This window comes from Mytilus edulis, chromosome 2 (assembly GCF_963676685.1).
Source record: "Mytilus edulis chromosome 2, xbMytEdul2.2, whole genome shotgun sequence".
Lineage (NCBI taxonomy): Eukaryota > Metazoa > Mollusca > Bivalvia > Mytilida > Mytilidae > Mytilus > Mytilus edulis.
In genome coordinates, this window is record NC_092345.1 from 102,661,404 (window position 1) to 102,685,854 (window position 24,451).

At 30.9% G+C, this 24,451-nt stretch overlaps 1 protein-coding gene across 1 annotated transcript in view; it reads right to left on the bottom strand.

The window, feature by feature from the left end:
* The window catches only part of LOC139511132 (uncharacterized), a 72,788-nt gene that overhangs the window by 33,415 nt on the left and 14,922 nt on the right, over positions 1–24,451 (bottom strand). Inside the window, exons 3-13 of the mRNA XM_071297704.1 lie at positions 20,539–20,629; positions 19,009–19,080; positions 17,767–17,835; positions 14,928–14,989; positions 12,639–12,812; positions 6,079–6,225; positions 3,718–3,831; positions 2,793–3,083; positions 2,164–2,305; positions 1,271–1,484; positions 574–729 (exon numbers count right to left, since the gene is read on the bottom strand). Of these exons, the coding sequence (XP_071153805.1) occupies positions 574–729; positions 1,271–1,484; positions 2,164–2,305; positions 2,793–3,083; positions 3,718–3,831; positions 6,079–6,225; positions 12,639–12,812; positions 14,928–14,989; positions 17,767–17,835; positions 19,009–19,080; positions 20,539–20,629 (1,532 nt within the window). The remainder of the gene's footprint in view (positions 1–573; positions 730–1,270; positions 1,485–2,163; positions 2,306–2,792; positions 3,084–3,717; positions 3,832–6,078; positions 6,226–12,638; positions 12,813–14,927; positions 14,990–17,766; positions 17,836–19,008; positions 19,081–20,538; positions 20,630–24,451) is intronic.

The window sequence follows — 24,451 nt, forward strand, 5'->3', positions numbered from 1 at the left end:
AGATCGAGACCTTATTAAGAATGTCAAGAATATGTCAAGACAGATCAAGACAAATTTCAGACAGTCAAGAATTAGTCGAGACTAATCCAGACTCTTATCAGATGATACAGGAAGTGTCGAGAAATTTTAAGACAATGTTCATACTGTGAAGACACTTGTCAAGAAAAATCAAGAACCTTATGAGACAAATTCATACAATGTCAAGATTTTTTTAAAGTTATTAAGACAAATCAAGAATGTTGAGTAAAAATTCATGCAAATTCAGACAAAAACTGGTCTTTTCAGACTTTTTGACTTTTGTAGTGATATCTGACGTGAAGAGGATATTATGTTGAATTCACCTGTGAATGAGTATGAGGTTTTCTATGAGAAGTCTAGTTGATATTATTTGATATTCACCTATGAATGAGTATGATGTATTATATCTGACGTGAAGAGGATATCATTTTAAATTCACCTGTGAATCAGTATAATGTAATCTATCTGACGCGTAGTTGATATTATTTGATATTCACCCATGAATTAGTATAATGTATTCTATCTGACGTGTAGTTGATATTATTTGATATTCACCTGTGAATGAGTATGAGGTATTTTATCAGACGCGGAGATGAAGTTATTTTCTTTCAATGAACTACCATCATACTGTAATTCGTAAAGCTCATACTGATAGAATTCTATCCCAGCTAAATCATCAGACCATTGTCTCCATGTAAGTGATATTGTTGACTGAAATATGTAAATACATCTCTTAATTCAACATTTATTTTAAAAAGGAATAAACATTTGATCTATGAGGTTTAACCTATAAAGGAATATTTCAAATTGGCGTCTTTAGATTGATACACTCGTAACAAAAAGCCCTAATGTAGAAATCTAAAGTTACCGGCTTTTTAAATCAAGCACAACTAAACAATTGCAATAATACCTATTGTTGATTTTCCCAGACTTTTAGAAATTTATAATTGTTAAAATATACTTTTCACTTTTTCGGTCTTTTGGAAAATGCTTTTTGTGCTGTAGTTAGACCTCTCTACCAAGACATTTGTTTTGCATGCACTTGTATATATGTTTTCTTTTGGGCTGTATTATATTTGACTACGGGTTTTATATGATCAAACAATGTTTCGTGCAGTCAAGTAGGTGTTTGTTATTTGTATTCAGAGTTAAAGATCTAGCATTTGATGTTGATTTTGAATTACATATTTATTCTGTTACAAATGTATTCTGTTACATATTTTCTCTGGTACAATTCTGTATCAGTACTTACTGCATTAGTAGCATCTTGTAATTCTAGAGGAGGTATGGTACAGTTGACACCAAACGTATTTAAGCAAGTATGGTATGGTTGAATATAGTCCCATTGTATAATGTAACTTCTTCTCGATGTGAGACCATTTAAAGATGATCTTATTTTTGTACTCGTCTCCCTATTTATGTATTTTAAGAACCCGCCGTTTGTCACCACTAAAGAGAATACTAATCTGAAATATAGATGTTTTAGATTTAGTTCATAATAACCTTGATGTATAGTGTTACTTGGAACGGTTTTTTTCTTTATATAGTGGTACTGTGCTATTTGACTATAACTGTTATGCGTAATTATGTATAGAACAAAATTGATAGGAATTCAGAGTTAATTGTTTGTTTTAAATGCAGTTTATGCGGTATGGATTTGCTCATTGTTGAAGGCCGTCTAGTGACCTATAGTTCTTAATTTCTGTGTCATTTGGTATCTTGTGAATAGTTATCTCACTGGCAATCACACCACATCTTCTGTTTTATATTATAAAGAGATGATAGCGTTTGAAATTTCGTACAACATGTGACACGTCTATCTGTTATATTCTAGTGTTGAAATAATAAGTTTATAGACAAAAATGTTATGTATATTAAAAATGTAAAGCTTAACACCTTCTTGAAATTAATGTTTCTTTTGCATTCATGTGAAGTTTTGTATCCTACATGTCTTGTCCTGTATAGAGAGGTAAATTAATTCACAAAACTCCAAGTAAAATTCAAAACTGGAAGTCACTTTTCAAATGGGAAAATCACAAGCTCAAACAGATCAAACCTTTGGAAACAACTGTCATATTCCAAGCCTTACTTTACAATATGTTTGAATACAAACTTCATGTCTACAAAAATATCCAAAATACGTACTGGTCACTGTGATGAAACGTTGGCAATATAACCTGACTGTTGTTGTGTCTCAGTCTTGAGCAATCATAGTTGACATTTATTGGAGAATCTTCATTGCCTGGACAACTAAATTGTAAAAAGGTATTGTTTGCGTCTGGATTTCCTGGGGAAAAAAAACATTTTTCTCCTGATTTATGTTGTTTTATGATATCAGTCAAGTCACAAGAAGTACGTTTATATTTGACCGTCATTGTGATTCTCACTGTTTTTGAAGGATTTAAAGATTTAATTTTCTTAAATATTTTCTTTCTACGATGAGACTTCAATATTTTAGTTCTTAACTTCAGAGGAAGCTTACTATTCAGTTTACCACACGCTGTGACTTCTATTTGTAATTGAAGAAATATTGTTTTCCTGCAAGTCTCTCTTTCTATCTATTTTTTTCCGGTAAAATACATAATATTTAAAATCATATTTTATTCAAATGATTCTCCAATTTTGCTTATCGGTTTTGGTGTTGTCTAATGTCCAATTACTGATTTTTAAATGCACATTTTCACAACAGTAAGTTGAAATGTTTCAGTTTCGATGCCGTCAGATTCGCGGAGTAGAACTATTCAATAGAAATAAGATGCATTCAAACAATTTACCTCTGATATAGTCAACTGTAATCAACCCATAAATTATCCCATGATTAAAGTCTGTGACATAATGATCGTCTCCAATTGGGTCAGGTGGTGGTGGTGGTGTACCGGTAGTTGAATATCCCGAGGCGACATACTTGGCGCGGATTTCTATCTCGGCTTCCCCAAAATGTTTGTTATTTGTCCATTTAGTTGGTTCACTGCCCGGATCATTTGGGTCTTTGGGCGTGGTTAAAATTTCGTTCGTTGAAGTATGAAGTTTTATTTCTGCATAAAGCACTGATGTCTCCTCTGTTACTGTAGCATAAATTATATACCAAAAACGATGAAATATATGTGTTGTATTATAAGTTTGTCATATGTCAAAAATAAATTGAATTTGTTTCACGATGTGTATTGCACGTAAATGAATGTTGACGACAGTGAACACAAGTGAAGACAAGTTGTACCTAACGCAATATATAAACCAGGTTTAATTCATCGTTGTTTTAAAAAAAGGAAATGCCTCTACAAAGTAAGGAATATAACAGTTTTTACCATTCGTTTGATATCTTTTATCATTAGATTTGCCATTTGTTATGGGGCTTTCCGTTTTGAATTTTTGATAGGAGTTTGGTATTTTTATTAACTAGCTATAGATAACTACATGTATAAATATCAGACCGACTGACGTGATAGAATATAAATCATCGCACCTTACGACCTTTTACAATGAACAAATTCATATTATGTAGTAAGAAATGGAGATCCCGGCATGATACGATAGAAAACAATTGAAACGACAAAACCACTGCCTGCTAGAGGTACCATTGTCAATCACAATCATAACGCATTTCCTCACTTTATTTTGTTGTAAAAAACCAATTTGAAATTAAGTGATCTTTTTACTGATTTTGATTGTTTATTTAGTTGTGTTTTATAAAACACTTACTTGTGTCGCAATGGTTACCCCCAAAACCATCAGTACAGACACATGACTGTGCGACTTCATCCGTACAGTTACCTGGGTAACAACGTGTACTATCTGATCTCCATGAACATGTTTCTGTAATAGAACATAATGGTTGAAAACAAATTATTAAGTTACTTTGGATATCATTCGTCTATGTTATCACAAACTAACCGTTGATGAATGGTTATGTGGATATGCATTCTAAAACAATTCAATAAAAATGTTATGTACAAATCATAAGTGACTGCTAAATTATTTCATTCTGTCAAACAAATGAGAGGTTAAGCTAGCTTTAAAACTAAGTTTAATTCCCCCATTTCTACATAAGAAAAATGACTTTACACTATCAGCAATTTCACAGTTCAAAATCCATTCATTTCATGTGTTTGAGCTTTTGAGTTTGTCTTCCTTGTATCGTGTATATTTACCCCAGTACTGTTTATCCACAATCTCGTATTGTCTCTAATAAACAGAAGGTATAACTTACTTCTACACTCCTTCATATGACCATCCTTGTGTCGTGTATATGCCCTCCAGTACTGTTTATCAACGATCTCGTATTGACACCAATCACAGTTATTAGAGCTATCTTACAAATTGACGAAAGGTACGTATGATTGACGAATCATACGTAAGACTCGTTTTAGGGATCCTTTATTTTGACATAATCACATTATCGTCATGGAACTTCGATGGCATTTCACCCCTTAATGTTAGCCTTCTAAGGACTTTTATCCTACATACAACGACACTTATTAAATTAGATTTTTCGTGAGATATAGGATTTAGGGACGTACGATAGGTAAAAATATCACTAGGTGAAAGGAGATAACTCTACAAAATAAACTAAATATCAGGAAAACAGAAGAAAAACATACTTCTAAAATCAAAACAAAAAAGGCGCCCATTCCACATCCTCCCCCCCCCCCCCCCCCCCCCAATTTTCAAAAAGAAAAAATGCAATATTCAATTTGCAATATTTAACCAAAGAAAATACCAATGCAAATACATTGTCCACTTCCCTGAGAAAAAAATCAGAAAAAAAAAAAAAAAAAAAATATTTCCTTAATTCAAAATTTGCAACGCCCATAATAATAAAATGAAAATAACATGACCTTTATACTCTGTCATATACAGATGCTACGTAATTTAAAAACGTGTGAATCACCGCCTCTCCATGGGCATTATTCATTGTCACCTTTAAATGTATCTATACGCCGGAGTAAGTCTCTTTTTATGGAACCGTTTTTATAGCGTATGATTGCTTTTTGGTACATTTTTTGTACTTAACATTCATGAAACATTAGCCACTAGACGTCTATGCGTCTATCTCCAAAGCATGTTGTGTGTTTAAACGTCATTATGAAATCCACAACCGTAACCTCCTTCCCCTTTTGAAGTTAAATGACTGCCCCATAACTTGTTGTTTGGTTTTCCTCTCTTTTTTTTTTAGTAATTTAATGATCGCTTAACAGTGGGAACTTTGTTACGTTCATAAGTACGTTTTACAAGTATCAGTTTCACATTTGTTGACTGCGATCACAATATTTACATTACTTTTCGTCATTCACCATAACATTAATTGAAAAAAAAACTTTATCACGAAATCTGTTTTCCTACATTTATTTCCCTTTGATTTTTCAAAACATTGTAGCATCCTTGTCTGCAAATATCGATAATCCATGACGAACATTTGCTGAAACGGTACTCATAAAAAATAAAAATAAATGTGAACGGTATGAGATTTGCTCATTGTTGAGGGCCGTACGGTGACCTATAGTTGTTAATGTCTGTGTTATTTTGGTCTCTTGTGAACAGTTGTCTCATTGGTAATAATACCACATCTTTTTATACTTGTAGTTAAACGATTAACGCACTACAATAATACCATTAACATATTAATCGTGAAACTCGTGCTTGAACATTTCCCGCGAAAATGTATGTAATCGTGGTTTACGTAGGTAACGTGATGTACGGAAGTGTATTGACACTATTTTTCTTATTTTCTGAAATTAAAGCGTGTATTATTTGCGATATGCTTATTTTTGCAAGATACATTTGATTTAGAAAAGAATGCTGTTTTACCGATAAACCAAGACTCTTTTCAGATCTAGAAAGCTCTATTATGACTTACTTCTACACTCCTTCATATGACCATCCTTGTGTCGTGTATATGCCCTCCGGTACTGTTTATCAACTATCTCGTATTGACACCATTCACAGTAATTATAACTTACTTCTACACTCCTTCATATGACCATCCTTGTGTCGTGTATATGCCCTCCAGTACTGTTTATCAACTATCTCGTATTGACACCATTCACAGTAATTATAACTTACTTCTACACTCCTTCATATGACCATCTTTGTGTCGAGTATATGCCCTCCAGTACTGTTTATCAACTATCTCGTATTGACACCATTCACAGTAATTATCTCCAGGATTGCTACATCTTCTGTGGTTACAGTTAGCTATCTGAGGACAAACTGAAACGAATTTTTTAAGAATATGAATAATGTAGAATAATGTGAATACATATTGGTATTTTTTGTCAAATGTCAAATGTATGGTAAATTAAATATAAACATTTACTCTATAGGAATAGTAGATAGTTACAAGATACACACACTATCTTTTTTTATATGTGCATGACTATCATTCATAGTTTTTCGTTTGAATTGTTTTAAACTGTTTTAAACTGTCATTTCGGGGCCTTTTAAAGAATATTATGCGGTATGAGCTTTGTGCATTGTTGCATTGGCAATCATACCAATTCTTCTATTTTATATTCAGGCCTGAGATTCAGGCAGACAATCATACCTTTTACAATGGTTTCTTTCCGGCAAAAAACTAAGCGTGTTTTCTTCAAAATACATATTCCTGTTTTTAATCTTTAAAACATCAAGTATAACAGATGTTGAATATTCACTTGAGTATTTTCAGCACTATGCTGTCCCTTCGATTGCAATCGATAACATTTGTCTATTTTTAGAATATGTTCTGCTATTAAACTTTGCAGAACATCTTTTGTTTAACATGTAATGAGAATAGACTGTATTTAAACAGCTTCTGCGAAATGGCTGAACCGTACGGTAGAGACATCACTATCAAGTATGATTTTTCAAATTTTCATAACAATATATCATATGCCATACTAACATGAAAGAGCTTAACAACTTGACCTAGGTCCTATTAAGTTGTGTCTAAGAGTGCGTAAGAGATTTTAAACGGAATACTTGTGCAAGATATCTCGGTTTTTATCGTGAATAATACAGTGGTGTAAACATGGGATTGCGCTACACAAAAAACGATTCTTTCAGTTTCCTCGTTCTCTATTGTGCTATGGTACTTTTAGATGCACGCACTACAACCATACTTGTTTCCTCACATCTTTAGTTATGATGATAAAGTAAAGCTATATGCAGATTTTTTAAGCTAGCACTACTATAACCGTTTTCAAGTATTTAAGCATTTATAACACAGGTATCAAAATAAACATTTTATTCATAATAAAAATATGGTGCTGTCCATGTCTCATGACAAAGATTTTTTTCAACTTTTTTTTATATCTATACTATAATATAACATAAATTGTATAATTTGACAAATTGTAAGATGAGTAATACAATTAGTGTGATAATATTAAAAAAAAAGTGATGTACAATATACACCTAATAGTACAACATTCATAGTAATAAACACATTTTCTCATGTCTACGCGATAAACTTTCGGATGTATTCATTCTCCTTTACAAATGCACCTTATGCACATGGACTACATAGAAAAAGGAGTGATGAAAAATCGTTATGTTCTTATTCAATACTTCAAACGAACATAAAGCATTTATAAAGTAAAACTCAACACCATTATTTGGTTATCAGCTCGTCCCGACAGCACAGAAAGTTTATTTTATTATAAACTATAAACAAATGTCAAATTTGCTGTCATCGACCGCTGCCATCACATATAAACACAATCTACAATAGAAAAATGTTCTATAAGTTGAAGAAAAAATCTTTACAGTAATACATACATGTATCTAATTAACTATTTTCTACATAACATACTATTTACATTTTTATTAAGTCTGAAAAAAGGATGGGTGGGTGGGAAACGAAACTTTACTGTCGGATAGGCGAACCTCGAATGACAATTCTAGACTTTCTTATTATAATTTTAGCGCTAAAATTCTAGCATGAAGTTATCTTGATTGATATTACTTAAACCGGTAATAACTTACTGATTGTCAAATCAAATTAAACATAAACATGTTTTGATTTAAACACACGTGCTAAAAGTAAACAAATACACGTGTTCCCGAGTAACCTTTATAAAAACATTTTCTTTAGAAATCTCCATTGAGTAGGATTTGGAATTTAATGAAGCAACACAAATTTATACAAATACCACTCCATGTGAATCAAAAATAAAAATATTCAGAAATAAAAACGCATCATAAGTTTTATTTTAAGATATTCATGAAATAACATTAACTGTATTAATGTTGATGTATTTTTTTAGAATTTTGGTCTAATATTAAAATAATCTACATAATAATTGGTTACATCTTTTTTGAATCTTCTCCTATAACAGTATCTTTATTAGGTCAGCGCATATTGCATGTTGTATTGCTGCTGTTTATGCATTTGTTAAGAATATGTGTTTTTTTGGAATTACAAAATTGCTTCCTTCCTTGGGTAGAGGAATCCGTTACAAAAGCCTTTAATAAATGAATAAAATAATTGCAATATTACGCATTATTATTAATATATCTCTGCAGAATTATTGAATTTTTCAAAACTTAAAATGAAACAAGCTTAAAACAGTTGTCAAAACGAAATACTTTATCAGAAAGTGAACAGAAGAAAAGCAAGAATATATTTGATAGCAGTAACGGTCCAATTTCTGATTCACCATTTTAACAGTTTTAAAAGATCTTTTAAAAAACGTTTATTTTCCTTCAACAATTTTTTAATATACAACACGCTTTTTTTTTCTTGTCTTAATTTTTCTAACATATTGAATATTTGCATCTTCTATTTTTTTTTTTTTATATTTCGATGCTTAATTATTTTTATCTGGTTATTTCTTTATAATTCAAATAAGAGCAACTGTACTTTACTGAGGCACACATCTTATAAAACAATTTAAAATAAACAAAAGACTTAATGATAATACTTGGAGAGTCGCATAAACTACAAAGCGGAGTTGTAAAAGATGTGTTAACAGACCATCAGTTCCTCGCAATACAAGAATCACTTATAATTAAATATAGGAATATAAAATGTAACGCATATATGGTATAAAACAGAAAGAGACAGAGAAAATAAAGAGTACACTTCGACATTCAAAAAAACATGTCAATTGATCTATAACTTTTAATGGTGCAATATATGTCAATGAATTTTTACATCACTTTAAAAAAAAATTATTTGTAAAATTCATCTCACACTATAATGGACATACATAGCAAAAACTAAGACTTTTATCGTACCTTTTTTAATGTTTACATTTTTTGTGCCTTTTATAGCTTACTCTTGGTACTTGCTTATTGTTAAAGGTATTATTTTGACCAATGCCAATGAACTTTACTGTTTGCCTTTTTGCTGTGCTGTTACATAACATTGCAAGGTGAAGGTACATGTAGGATTGATCGCTCGTAAACATAAAAGAGGGACGAAAGATACCAAAGGGACAGTCAAACTCATAAATCTAAAACAAACTGACAACGCCATGGCTAAAAATAAAAAAGACAAACAGAAAAACAATAGTACACACGACACAACATAGAAAACTAAAGAATAAGTTACAGACTCACATTAATTAACATGTGCATGTAATTCAATGATTGTCCACCATATTTGTTTGTCGTTTATTGTTTTGTTCATAAATCAGACTGTTGATATACTTAAGTTGTTTTTACATTAACTGCATATATTTCTGTTAACTATTAGTTCAAATGTACAGATCACGCCATAGTTTGCCTTGAAGTATTTTATTTGATAAATACCTGCACAGCTCTACTTATTACTCAAGGCTGATTTAAACATGTCTTTAATAAAAAGATCTCGAAAACTGTTATGTAAGGCATAAATAATAAATTAATAAATTGTCGCTAATAACGCATTTAATATAAATTATTGTTTACAACCATTTTTTTAAATTTGAAAATCCTTCAAAATAAAAGTCATTACAAGGAGTTTCAACAAAATAAATAAGTACTTAGGTTAACAAAGTAAGTATAATTATAAAATACCAATGAATATAATTATAAATATTAACTATTTTTCAATAAAAAAATTTAATTGTTCAAAAGCTGTTGAAAAATTTCCATATCTTTAATTTACCATAGATAGTTATAAATAAGAATTAAATATAGATCTTCGACACAGTCTTCAAACTAGAGGCTCTAAAGAACTTGTGTTGATAATCTTTGTATTTGTGTATGATAGAATTCACGTAAAAACACTGTTATGGTGATGGTGAACTTTTTGTAGATCTTACTTTACTGAAAATTCTTGCTGTTTACAATTATCAATATCTATAATTGTCATGATAATAACAAAAAACTTCAAAATTTCCTGTAATGCACCAAACAAATCGGGTACAGCACCAAAACAAAGGGTTGTTTGATGAGTCTATAAATTTCAGGACAGATAGATATTGACCTAATAAACCATTTTATTCCTGGTCAGATTTGTTCTTAATCCTTTAGTTTCAGAGATGTAAGCCAAAAACTACATTTTACCCCCCTGTTCTATTTTGGCCATGGTGGCCATCTTGGTTGATGGGATCATCGAATATATTTTTACTAGATACCGAAAGAATGATTTAGGCTAAGTTTGTTTTAATTCAGCTTATCAGATTAAGAGGAGAAGATTTTTATAAAAGTCTTCGGATGACGAAGGCGACGAAGACGACAATCGACGGACGCCAAGTGATGAGAAAAGCTCATTTAGTCCTTTGGGACCCGTGGAGCTAAAAATGCAACATTATGTACAATATGGAGGGGAATATTATATGATTGTTTGGTGTTTTTTTAAATGGGTTACTGTTGCTCAGGTTTTTTTTATATGTTGTGCTTTATGTAATTTTGTTTGTCTGTTAGTCTTTTTTTCTGTTTTAGGCATGACATTCTAGGTTTATTTCGACTTATGAGTTTGAATGTTTCGCAAGTTTCTTGTGCCTCTCTTTTATATTACACGTACACGAACTGTCGATAGACAAAATTTTAAAACAAATCCATACTCAACTGTTTGATTTTGTATGTCAGTGATGTATGTTTACATATTTCTGAATACAGGATTCTTTTTATAGTCACGCTTACCAATTTTATTTTTTTGGTTGTTAATCACATCTTGTCAATATAAATGAACTACATAAACATGTCATAAGAGTGTCTCTAGCTATAAGTTTAACAATAATTCTCTTAAGAAAGGTCCTGAACCAAATTCAGGATATGACAGTTGTTTTCCAAACATTCCGCTATTTGATAGAAAGGTTAATTTTCACAGTATTAATTGACTTTTGAAGACCTGTTGGTGATCTTCTGCTGTTGTCTGGTATATGGTCGGGTTCCCCATTTCCATTCTCAATTTTATTTCTCTTTTTCATGACTAGAAATGTTAATCCTATTTATTTGTTTATTTTCTGTATTTTTCTACAATTCTTATTTTTATTACCATCGTGTTTGTCTCGTTTCTACAAAGTTGCTAAAGTCCACCTAGTCGGGCATAATATAATGAACTTGAGCTTTTGTATACTGTAGCTTACATGTTTAAGTATTTGAGTATTTGAGTTTTAAAGTGAAATAAAGGGCATTCGATACAAAAACCAAACCATAGAAACTGATGATGAGTAGTAAATATTTGTCTCATTTCCATGTAAAAGGTTTACCCCTTGGTCTCAGTCATGATTGTTTTAATTCAGATGTTTAGCAATGTTTATATGTAAAAATGCTGAACTTTTAATCCTTAATTTGCAATATAGTATAATTAAATTAAGATACTGTCAATTCAGAAATTATTACGTGCATTTATTATTGCGATATTATCATTTTAGACTTAAATACTATTTTAATTTTTACGATTTTGAGAATAAAAAACTGTTTAATTCATATAAAATATATCAAAATGCGAGTTTAAATTATTGCGTTTAAAACTCGGTCACATTGTTCGAAATAATAAAATACCTTGCATTAATTTCTGAATTTAGAGTAGTACCGTTATCGAAATCATCAAATTGAAAATTTGTTCATTTCATGTCCAGACTCGGACATATTTGCAATTATTTGTACTCCAAATTCTTACGATTTATGTTATGTATGTTTAAGAATAAATGGAAATGAGAGATCAATGTATTGTGACAAAGTACAAAAAAATCAACGAAACAACTAAATAAACTCATCATAGATACCAGGATTAAATTTTGTATTTACACTAGGTGCGTGTTTCGTCTACATAAGACTCATCAGTGACGCTCGAATAAAAAAAAATCCCTAAAGGTTTTGCCAAATACAGCTAAGGTAATCTATTCCTGAAGTAAAAAAGCCTAATTATTTCAAAAATTCAAAGTTTGGTAAACAGTTAATTTAATTTATAAATATGACCATATCAATGATAATTCATGTCAGCACAGAAGTGGTGACAACTGGGCTGGTGATACCCTTGGGGAAATAAATCTACTACTGAACAATTGTAATTTAGTATATATGCATTTACTATAACTTACATTTCCAACTTTAATTTGCGTTGTCCTTTTTCTATCAAGTAAAATACACGACAACTCTTCTAATTTCGTGTAGTAGATATGTCAAATAGTTCTGGAATCAAAATGTCAAATCAATCATTTTAGGTTCCATCAACAACTTTCCACGGATTAGGTATACAGATATCTTACTTGTACATTGTGCTGCATCGACGTAAAATCCGTTCTGGCAGTCTGCACAAACACCAGGAGATACACACGTTCCTCCTCCTTGATTTCTACTTCCTCCTCCTCTGTAATATATTGTATCTGTAGGGTTTATCTCAGTACATCCACCACGGGGAGTAGGTTGTCCGTTACAAAGAGCTTAAAATGAATATATATTTCTAGTGATAAATAATCACGAAAACTTATTTTGGACATCCGAAAACAATAATTCGACCTTATTAGTTTCCCTTATTATTATTAAACAGCAATTTCCTTAAAGATATTTCTTTATGTATATCAAATGTAACAAATATTAATATTAATCTCACAATTATATATTTGGTTAATCAGAATAAATACAATAGCCGATAATTTAAAATGATGAAGCTTTAATACATATCAATCCGTTTTATTCTAAATAATCCTATTCGTCCCCTAGCATACACTCATTCTTTTATAGAACATACTCAAAACATCGGCTTCACCTTGGGATTTGACATGACCAAGTAACCTATAAGTAAATTCATTTTGTGACACTGATAGGTAATTAGAAATATATTGTAATTATAACGGCAATATATCTTATCACACACAATTTTAAATACATGTATACTGTTCTTATGCAAATTTAAAAGTAAACCCCTCCCGATGAGTTGAAATCACATGGGTAATATAACAATTCGGTTAACAAATGTCTCCTAAGGCAGGACTGGCTATCAGATTTTATCAGAAAATGAGAATTTAATCTTATGTTTTCAACTGCTATGTGTGAGTCTTAAAATGTCCTGTAACAAGTCAGGAATACTGCAGTTGTTATCTAATAGTTAGTTTGTATGAATGGTGCATTGTTGTTGGTTTTTTTGTTGCACTTCTATGTATTGTTATTTCGTTGTTTTCTACTTTTAGTTGATATGTTTCCCTCGGTTTTAATTGTAAAATGCTTATATTTATAAACAAATGTACATTCATGGCTATACAATCTGCCGATACTTATTGCCAGTGCGATAGATCATATTTTTCTCTGGCTGTTAATGACTACTTTACAATACATCCATAGAATGTAGAGTGTGTATTGATCGATTTTTTAGACTTAGATGCATAATTTATTTTGAGTAACTGTAATTGGCTTGGAACTAGCTCTCAGTAACTGCGAGTCATCTCGAATATGTATTCATTGTCTTTTTTGTTGTGAGATGTATAAGTACCCTGCCACGTTCGGTCCGTTTTTTGTAAGATGTATTTCTGCTTTGTATCGACCTGTAAAGTCCTTTTCATCTGATTTTCATAGTTTGTTCTTATGTTGTATTGTAAGACCACATTCCTATATTAGGGGGAGTGTTAGCGTCTTAAATCTAATTTAACTTTATCACATTATGTATGTGCATGTCACAAGTCAGGAGACTGTAATTCATTGGTTTTCGTTTGTTTCTGTATATCATATTTGTTTTTCATTTTTTTTTATACATAGATCAGGTCTTACTTTGAATAGTACTATCAGATCTATATTCAATGTTTTTTGTGTTGTGGGTATTACCACGTCCGATCTGTGTTTTTATAAGTTTTTTTTCTGGTTTTTTTTTGTTGCACTTCTATGTATTGTTATTTCGTTGTTTTCTACTTTTAGTTGATATCTTTCCCTCGGTTTTAGTCTTTAACCAGGATTCATTTTCCTCAATCGATTTATGACTTTTGAAAAGCGGTATACTACTGTTGCCTTCATTTCTACACTTCTGAATAATGTTGATAAATGGTTTTTATGACACGAGTAGTTTAAAAATTGACCAATTGTTAACTGTTCATTAAAATTCTTATTCGAATCTAGTTTACATTCAAATTGACAAAAGTAATATAAAGTAATTTATAACACGATTATTTGTTCACAAAGACTAGTAATTCGTGACTTCAGTCATTTCATATGGTGTTCTTGGTCTTTATTATCTTATTGTACACGAAAGTTACTTGATGCAACCAACGAACGAATTAGTTTATTGTTGTGCAGCTCAAGGTTATAAACCGTTGCTATAACAGCTTAAAATTTGTGAAATCAAAATCCTTAACGCGAGGTGGGGATTGTTGCCACATCAATTGGTGTATAAACATAGTCATTATTTGACACAGCTATTCGTTAACGGTGAGCAAAATTATGATGGTGTCCGTAAAACTTATAGAGGGATGACGACGCCTTTACTTTTACTAGGAACACTTTGTTTGGTGGCTTCGATATAACAGCATATCAGAAAGTATTGTTAAACATGATTCGTATTGAACACTTACGATATCTACAATCTGGAGTTATGTCTGAATACCCAGCACAACAGCCGGCATAACTTGTTTGTCTGTGAATAAAATATAAAATTATTGAACATTAAGTATTTGTATAATAAAAAAATCATAATTTGTTTCGTTATATGTGTATACCAGTAACTATATATAAAGGATAAAAAAAAAAGGTAAAACCAGACAGTGGAAATAAATTAGCTGTATTTATTTGAAGCTTTGATTTTGCGGGTGATTATTATAATAATTCTGTTAAGATGACAATATGGATATACTGGTTCAAAATCGTATCAATCAGGATTCCCGCAAAGATGATATGGAAAAATTCGCGGATAAGACAATGAAATACACTTCATAGCATTGGATTAATGGGAACCCTGATTATAGTTATAAAAATTATAACACAATGCTGACTACTGTACCCTTAATTTTGGCATTTTACATATCATGTTCACACATTGTTGTCATGTTTATGGTATTTTATGGGACAGTCATAAAATTAACTCGTCATAGATACCATGATTAAAATTTTGTATTTCCGCCAGACGCATGTTGCGTTTACAAAAAAACTCATCGGTGACGCTAGACTGAAAAGTTAAAAAGGCCAAAAGACAAAGTTGAAGAGTATTGGAAGACCAAAAGTTCCTAAAAAATGGCCAAATACAGCTAGATTAATTTATTTCTGAAGAAGAAGAGCCTTAGTATTTAGACATTTTAAAGTTTAATAAACAGTTAATTTATAATTATGATCATATCAATGATAACTCATGTCAACACAGAAGTGCTGATTACTGGGCTTGTGATACCCTCGGGGAATTGGTTAAGCTAGCTATAAATCCAGATTTACTCGACTATTTTCTACGTAAGAAATTGTCTGTACCAAATCAGAAATATGACAGTTGATATCCATTCCTTTGATGTGTTAATTATTGATTTTGTCATATGATTAGTGATTCTCCAATTTTTCGTCGGAGTCCGGTATTTTTGTTATTTTACTTTTTTTTTTAAATATTACATTCTTCCTCCTAATTGTAAAATGCTTATATTTATAAACAAATGTACATTCATGGCTATACAATCTGCCGATACTTATTGCCAGTGCGATAGATCATATTTTTTTCTGGCTGTTAATGACTACTTTACAATACATCCATAGAATGTAGAGTGTGTATTGATCGATTTTTTAGACTTAGATGCATAATTTATTTTGAGTAACTGTAATTGGCTTGGAACTAGCTCTCAGTAACTGCGAGTCATCTCGAATATGTATTCATGGTCTTTTTTGTTGTGAGATGTATAAGTACTCTGCCACGTTCGGTCCGTTTTTTGTAAGATGTATTTCTGCTTTGTATCGACCTGTAAAGTCCTTTTCATCTGATTTTCATAGTTTGTTCTTATGTTGTATTGTAACACCACATTCCCATATTAGGGGGAGTGTTAGCGTCTTAAATCTTACTTTTAATTTAATTTTATCACATTATGTATGTGCATGTCACAAGTCAGGAGACTGTAATTCATTGGTTTTCGTTTGTTTCTGTATATCATATTTGTTTTTCATTTATTTTTTTATACATAGATCAGGTCTTACTTTGAATAGTACTATCAGATCTATATTCAGTGTTTTTTGTGTTGTTGGTATTACCACGTCCGATCTGTGTTTTTATAAGTTGTTTTTCTGTTTTGTATCGATCTGGTTAGTTAAGGTGGTACCTAACACTTTAACTAAAATTAATTTTGCTCGCTTAATTTTCATAAAATTTTGACAAAGTATTTACTTTAACCCTTTGACAAAAATATAAGAAAAAAATTTGAACCAACTTTTTAATCAGAAAAATTACACTGGTTATATAACCCTTTGACAAAAATATAAGAAACAAATTTGAACCAACTGTTTAATAAGAAAAATTACACTGGTTATATAGCAGTTTGACAACACCTTTTTTGATCATTGAGAAGCTTAATATTCCCTTATAAACACAACGTCATTAAAACGTTCTGCTGATTTTACAGAGTTATCTCCCTGTAGTGTTAGGTACCATCTTAAACCGTTTTCCACTGATTTTTATGGTTTTTTCTTATGTTGTGGTGTTTTACCACTGTCCAATGTTAGAGGTGAGTTTGGCGCAGTCAAAATGGTTTGACCCCTACACTATGTATGTGCCTTTCCGAAGTAAGGAGCCTGTAATTCAGTTGCTGTCGTTTTATATATATATAGAGTCTATAAGAATCTACCAACCAGTAAACTTAATAGGTATTGGATCATCAAAATTGACAATACTACACAAACAGAAAAAATTATATGAGTCTGAAAGATTGTGTAACAATACCGATAAATAGATGGAAAACAAAACACTAAAAAGTGTTGAATATCATTGCACAAAGATATATATATCATATTTGGTTTTCGTTAATTGTTTTCTTAATGAATTAGGCCATAAGTTTTCTTGTCTGACTTGTTTAAATTTTATCATTTCGGGGCCTTTTAGAGCTGCCTATGCGGTTTGGGTTTTGCTCATTGTTGAAGGTCGTAACGTAACCTATCATATAAATGTTAAATTCTATGTAGTTTGGTTCTTTTGTAGAGATGTGTCTTTGTCAATCACGCCTATTTCATCCTATTTTGAATTTAAACTGAATTAACGACATAATTTAAGGAGCGCATATGTTCATGTTTCATTGTGCTCCATATTTGTATGTCGATTTTCTTTTTATGTTCTTATCGTTTTGTTTTCCTAGTTTTTCATGCTTTATATGACTAAATATATATTTAGTTAATATTCATGACAACGGACACAAATTAATGAATGTAAACTTGAATTAGTGATGATTAACATACCTATACTTGGTACATCTTCTCCAGCCACACCTACTGCTATATGATGTTGAACGATAATATGTACACAATCTGAAATATAGAAATATATATGGCACTATTATCGATATACATAGAGATATTAAACAAGAAAAAGTAACGGGTGATAATTCAACACCTCAATTCCTTGAAAGACTGTTTTTTTTAAATTTCAAACCATCCAAACAAAATAAATTATTCAAACCATGACTCGATCATTTCTAAGTATTTTTTCGTAATTTTTTTATTTGCAAAAATACATGTATCAATATCATATGTTTAAGTTACAGTAATTAGTTCATAGACATATCTGAAAAGGGGAGATAAGTTCGTTTTACCAGGTTTATGGCAAAAAACGTCTCGTCATTTCTCTAAAATAAATCACCGGTAGATACAAAGACCTCGTTGATAACAATTCCGTATAATCTTTACAAATAGTACATGAAATTGAGAATCTATGTACTGACTTTGTTTATCCTCCTAATAACGTGTTCTTTTTTTGCAAATAAAATCCTTTAACTAGAGACTCTCATGAGCCTGTGTCGCTCACTTGTATCTACTTTTTTCTGTAATTTAATTCTATTTGGTCCAGTAGAATAAATGGAGAAGATTTTTGTAAAAGATAACGACGAAGACTACGGACGACGAACGCAAAGTGACCAGAAAAGTTCACTTGATCTTTAAGGTCAGGTGAGCTTAACAAATGTTCATTTTTATATAAACAGTAAAAATATTCAAAGAAACATAAATAGGACAATATGACTTACCATAAAAATTAAAACATTATTGTTTTCAGTTGCAGACATTTGAGTTATTCGGGCATTTACATTCTCCTTCATAATAATATGGGTGATGACCTATAATGGTTTACTTTTATAAATTGTTACTTAGATGGAGAGTTGTCTCATTGGCACTCATACCTCATATTCCTTTATCTATTTTATAAAATGCCATTTTTCTGAAAATACAGAAGATGTCCTTCGTTTACACCCTTCTTGTAGTAACTTGAATTTATTGAATGTCAAATACGAAATGCAAACATGCGGTAAAGATAATGATAATTGTATCATAATATTTTAAAATCTTAACCTGCAGAAAGGAACAGAGCTGACTTAGATTAGCAGAATTACTAACGATTGATCAACAGTGGTATTAAAATGTTTCGGTTTTTTTTAATCCCGCGAACACTGAAACTGATACATACTGATAAAAAAATATATAACTTACCCACAGAAAACTATAGTAATGTAAAGGAGCCATAACAGCAAATAATATACGTTCTTTTTCATCATTATGCTACTGTAATATAAAAATTGATACAGAAATAGAAAAAAAGCTACTTTCAACTAAAAAGATCATGACAGTGGTTTTTGTATTACATAAGATAGACAAAAGATACCAAAAGGACATTCAAACTCATAATTCTTAATGCAACACACACAGAAACGAACTACAAGATAACAACTGCCATTTTCCTGACTTATTATAAGACATTGTAAGAAAAAATTGTGGGTTGAACCTAGTATTACGGCTAGCAAAAACCGTGCAGTTTTATTACAATGTTGAATATTACACTAAAATGACAACATTACATGATAGGACTACAGAAAAAATAAACAAACGTTTGACACCTTCATGTATATCGATGTAGATCACAACAACTAAATATACCATTTTGAAATCATCAGCATATGAAGAGTTGTCAAATCAATTAAATAATATTTTTTATTAAATAATGTTATACTTAAAACCAACATTTTGTTTAAAAAAGAAAAGGCTTGTTAATAGTTAAATGGAATAAAATTTCGAATATCGAAATGGTTATAACCTGATTTTGTATTATCGAGCTTTTGACATATTTGCTTTAAATTAACTTTTTTCATTATTTTTAATGCAATAAGGCATACACATTTTGGTAAAAAAAAATTCTCATTTTAATATTATATTAATTATTATTCAAATATTCACGATTAAAAAAGTAAGGCAGACGATTGAAGATTTGACAAATCGGAAATCTATTTTAGCTGCCACCTCCAAAGAGAGACGAAAGATACCAGAGGGATAGTCAACCTCATAAATCGAAAATAGACTGACAACGCCATGGCTAAAAATGAAAAAGACAAACAATAATACACGTGACACAACAAAGAAAACTAAAGAATAAGCAACACGAACCCCACCAAAAATTAGGGGTGATCTCAGGTGCTCCGGAAGGGTAAGCAGATATTTAGCATATCTAAAACATTGAAAAAACAACTATGGCTTTACTTTGTCACATCGTTTTTGTATTATTACACTAACGACTTTAATGAACTTTTCGAAAAACTGAGGATTTTCTTATCCCAGAAGTAGATTACCTCAGCCGTATTTGGCACAACTTTTTGGAATTTTGTTTCCTCAATGCTCTTCACCTTTGTACTTGTTTGGCTTTATAACTATTTTGATCTGAGCGTCACTGATGAGTCTTATGAAGACGAAACGCGCGTCTGGTGTATTAAATTAAAATCCTTGTACCTTTGATAACTAATTATAAATTACATTGTTGGTGTTATGAAGCCAAAAAAAATTATGACACATTTTACAATAAAATTAAGCAAAACAGAAGTCTTCTTATTATGGGTTGATTCAAAAAATAAATTCGACTTTAATCTTTGCAGGTAAAATTTATATTTAAATATCAAAAGTAGTTAAACATGGAATTTCGATATTCTACCAACCTAAATAAATATTGTTACATTTAAGTGCAAACAAACTTACCTTTTGGCAAAATATTTCTGAGGAAAGGCTACAGTAGCTTTACGATGTACAACGAAATATGTTTTAAGACGTTTTAATAAAATATCTTTACCTTTTAAATTTGATAATTGTTTTTTTATGTTCCGTTAGTCGAATTCGTGGAATTGATTATAATATATGAGGAAGACTTCCGCTCACAACAGTTTAAACAGTTAAAGAATTGATAATTAGAAATTCTTTCATATATATGTTAGGTCGTATATTGATAAAATTTAGATAGGTAAACCAAAAAATATGTCTACTTTTGGTCATTTCTTACATTAAAACTTTGAAACATCACCATAAATATATAAACAATATTACTCTCTCTGGTAAAACTTAAATTTTATGAATTATTCAATGTTTGATGTTTAGAATAAAAATAACTTTAATCATGTAAATGCTGCATCATCAAAGTGAAAATTCATAAGTCTTTGTTATCATAATAACATTTTTCCATTATAAGGTAATATTTGCTGAACGTCAAAGTATAAATAGTCAGTCTGATCACATTTGAAATAAAAACTCGACCAAGTTACAAGGCCAGAGTCTCCTGACTTGGGAAATGCATTAGAATGCAGAGGTGTTAAACATGTTTTGTGAGATTTCAATACTTTCTTTATACCTCTATACAATGTAGAAAAAACACACAGCAATACACACAGTAAAACTCAGTTTAAAAGAAGTCCGAGTCCTATTCCAGAAAAGCAAACAAAGGAAACTAAGCAAAATGACAATGATACATAAATAAACGAAGAACAACCATCAGTTACTGACATGCCATTAAATTGATTGAAAGATTATTTCATTATGATATAAAAATCAAGCACATCCCTCCTTGGGGTTAAGTATCATTAAATTAAATAACATATGAGAAGCCCATAACCTGTATCATGCAAACAACTGGTTTAAGAATAAATGTGTTTATTACATTAGTTGCCATGAATTACATTATTTTACAGTGAAATAGATACCGATAATTTCACATGTGAAATAAACATGGTTATTTCACTCCTCAATCATACAACAATAGGCGTTGTCGATAACGTCGGATCAAAACAAATTGTGAATGTACAGAAAAAGATATAGTTCCTTACATTTTCTAATTTTTAATTTTATAAAAAGCCATTTGCCAATGTAATAAAAAAAAACTTATCAAAGAAATCAAATCATGAATTAATTATCAGTGTTGTTGTATCAGGAGTTGAATATTATTTTGATATCATATAATTATTTCTGATGCAAAGACCTTATGAGTGTATCAATATTAAAACCAAAATATTCCATATTGATTGACCTGTGATTTATCGTTGAGAAATCTGCATTTCAGATTTATGTGTATATATATGAATGTTTAATGACGCTTATCGGTGGTGTAAAATAATTCAAGCGAAGAAAAAAAAAATTCTTTAATATAAACAAATAATGCCTCAAATAAAAAAAAAAGAAGATGTGGTATGATTGCCAATGACACAACTGTCCACAAGAAACCAAAATGACACAGACATTGACAACTATAGGTCACCGTACGGCCTTCAACAATGAGCAAAACCCATACCGCATAGTCAGCTATAAAAGGCCCCGATAAGACAATGTAAAACAATTCAAATGAGAAAACTAACGGCCTTATTTAATAAAAAAAAAAAATGAACGAAAAACAAATATGTAACACATAAACAAACGACAACCACTGAATTACAGGCTCCTGACTTGGGACAGGCACAAACATAAATAATGTGGCGGGGTTAAACATGTTAGCGGGATCCCAACCCTTCCATAACATTGGACAGTGGTATAACAGTACAACATAAGAACGAACTATAAACATCAGTTGAAAAAGGCTTAACTCGTCAGATGGACAAAAATACAAGTGGACGTGGCCGGGTACTTATACATCCCGACACAAAAAGACGCAATGAACAGATCTGAGAGTACTCGCAGTTATCTGACAGCTAGTTCAAACCCACTAACAACTAATAAAAAAAATCATGCATCTAAGACTAAACTATCAACCCGTACACATCCAACATCCAATGGATTTAGTGTAAAGACGTCATAAACAGTCAGAGAAAAACATGACCTTGTGCAATGCCAAGTTACAGGTATCGACAAATTGTAGATCCATGAATATGTATATGTATATAACATACTAGTAATATTTAGTTAGCTTTTAATTTACTGATAACAAAATCAATATTTATACCAATAAAACAATATTCAATGATCTTATTACAGTGTTGAATATATAGGTTACCTTTTAGAATAAGTTTATTTAAAGGAACGACAAGTTTACATAGATCATTTCTAAATTTCCGGGCACGGTTAACAACATTTCCGTAAATATGAGGATGTGCTATCCCGTTTGAAATAAGTTTTCTACAGGTACAACCAAACTTCAAAACCAAATCTTTATATCTATGGAAAGACCTTATGAGTGTATCAATATTAAAACCAAAATATTCCATCTTGATTGACCTGACAACAGTATCGTAACTATATCCTTTTGAATAAGTCTGTTAAGAGTTTTTTTTAGCTTTTGTTGACGCTCTATCATATAAAATGTAATTTTAATATGAAAGCAAAAATTATCAGTGATTTATCGTTGAGAAATCTGCATTTCAGATTAATGTGTATATATATGAATGTTTAATGACGCTTATCGGTGGTGTAAAAGATTCAAGCGAAGAAAAACATTTTTCTTTAATATAAACAAATAATGCCTCAAATAAAAAAAAAAGAAGATGTGGTATGATTGCCAATGACACAACTGTCCACAAGAAACCAAAATGACACAGACATTGACAAACTATAGGTCACCGTACGGCCTTCAACAATGAGCAAAACTAATACCGCATAGTCAGCTATAAAAGGCCCCGATAAGACAATGTAAAACAATTCAAATGAGAAAACTAACGGCCTTATTTAATAAAAAAAAATGAACGAAAAACAAATATGTAACAGATAAACAAACGACAACCACTGAATTACAGGCTCCTGACTTGGGACAGGCACTAACATAAATAATGTGGCGGGGTTAAACATGTTAGCGGGATCTCAACCCTCCCCCTAACATTGGACAGTGGTATAACAGTACAACATAAGAACGAACTATAAACATCAGTTGAAAAAGGCTTAACTCATGCCAAGTTACAGGTATCGACAAATTGTAGATCCATGAATATGTATATGTATATAACATACTAGTAATATTTAGTTAGCTTTTAATTTACTGATAACAAAATCAATATTTATACCAATAAAACAATATTCAATGATCTTATTACAGTGTTGAATAGGTTACCTTTTAGAATAAGTTTATTTAAAGGAGCGACAAGTTTACATAGATCATTTCTAAATTTCCGGGCACGGTTAACAACATTTCCGTAAAAATGAGGATGTGCTATCACGTTTGAAATAAGTTTTCTACAGGTACAACCAAACTTCAAAACCAAATCTTTATATCTATGGAAAAATTTAGTAAAGGTTTTAAGTAATTTATGGTAACGATATCCCTGGTTTAATGATTTACCAGTAATGCATAGATTGCGTTCGTTAAAATAAAAAAACGTCACAACAGACACGGGCATAGCGAATGAGCTGTGCAATATAAACACCGTAAGATGGTGCCAAAGGAACATCACCATCTAAAAATAAAAAATCAACAATAGGGAACAAAAACTCGTCTCTTTTGTCGTAAATTTTAGTGTGGAGTTTCCCGTATAAAACCAACATATCAAAATCCAGGAAAGGACAGTTATTACCGAATACAATGATTTGTTTAAAGTAAGTTCCTTGGGGTACATGTCAGTAGTATATTGAGAAAATTCTTGATTATTTAACGAAAAAATATCATCAAGATAACGGTAAGTGTTGTTGAATTTATCAATTAAATGCA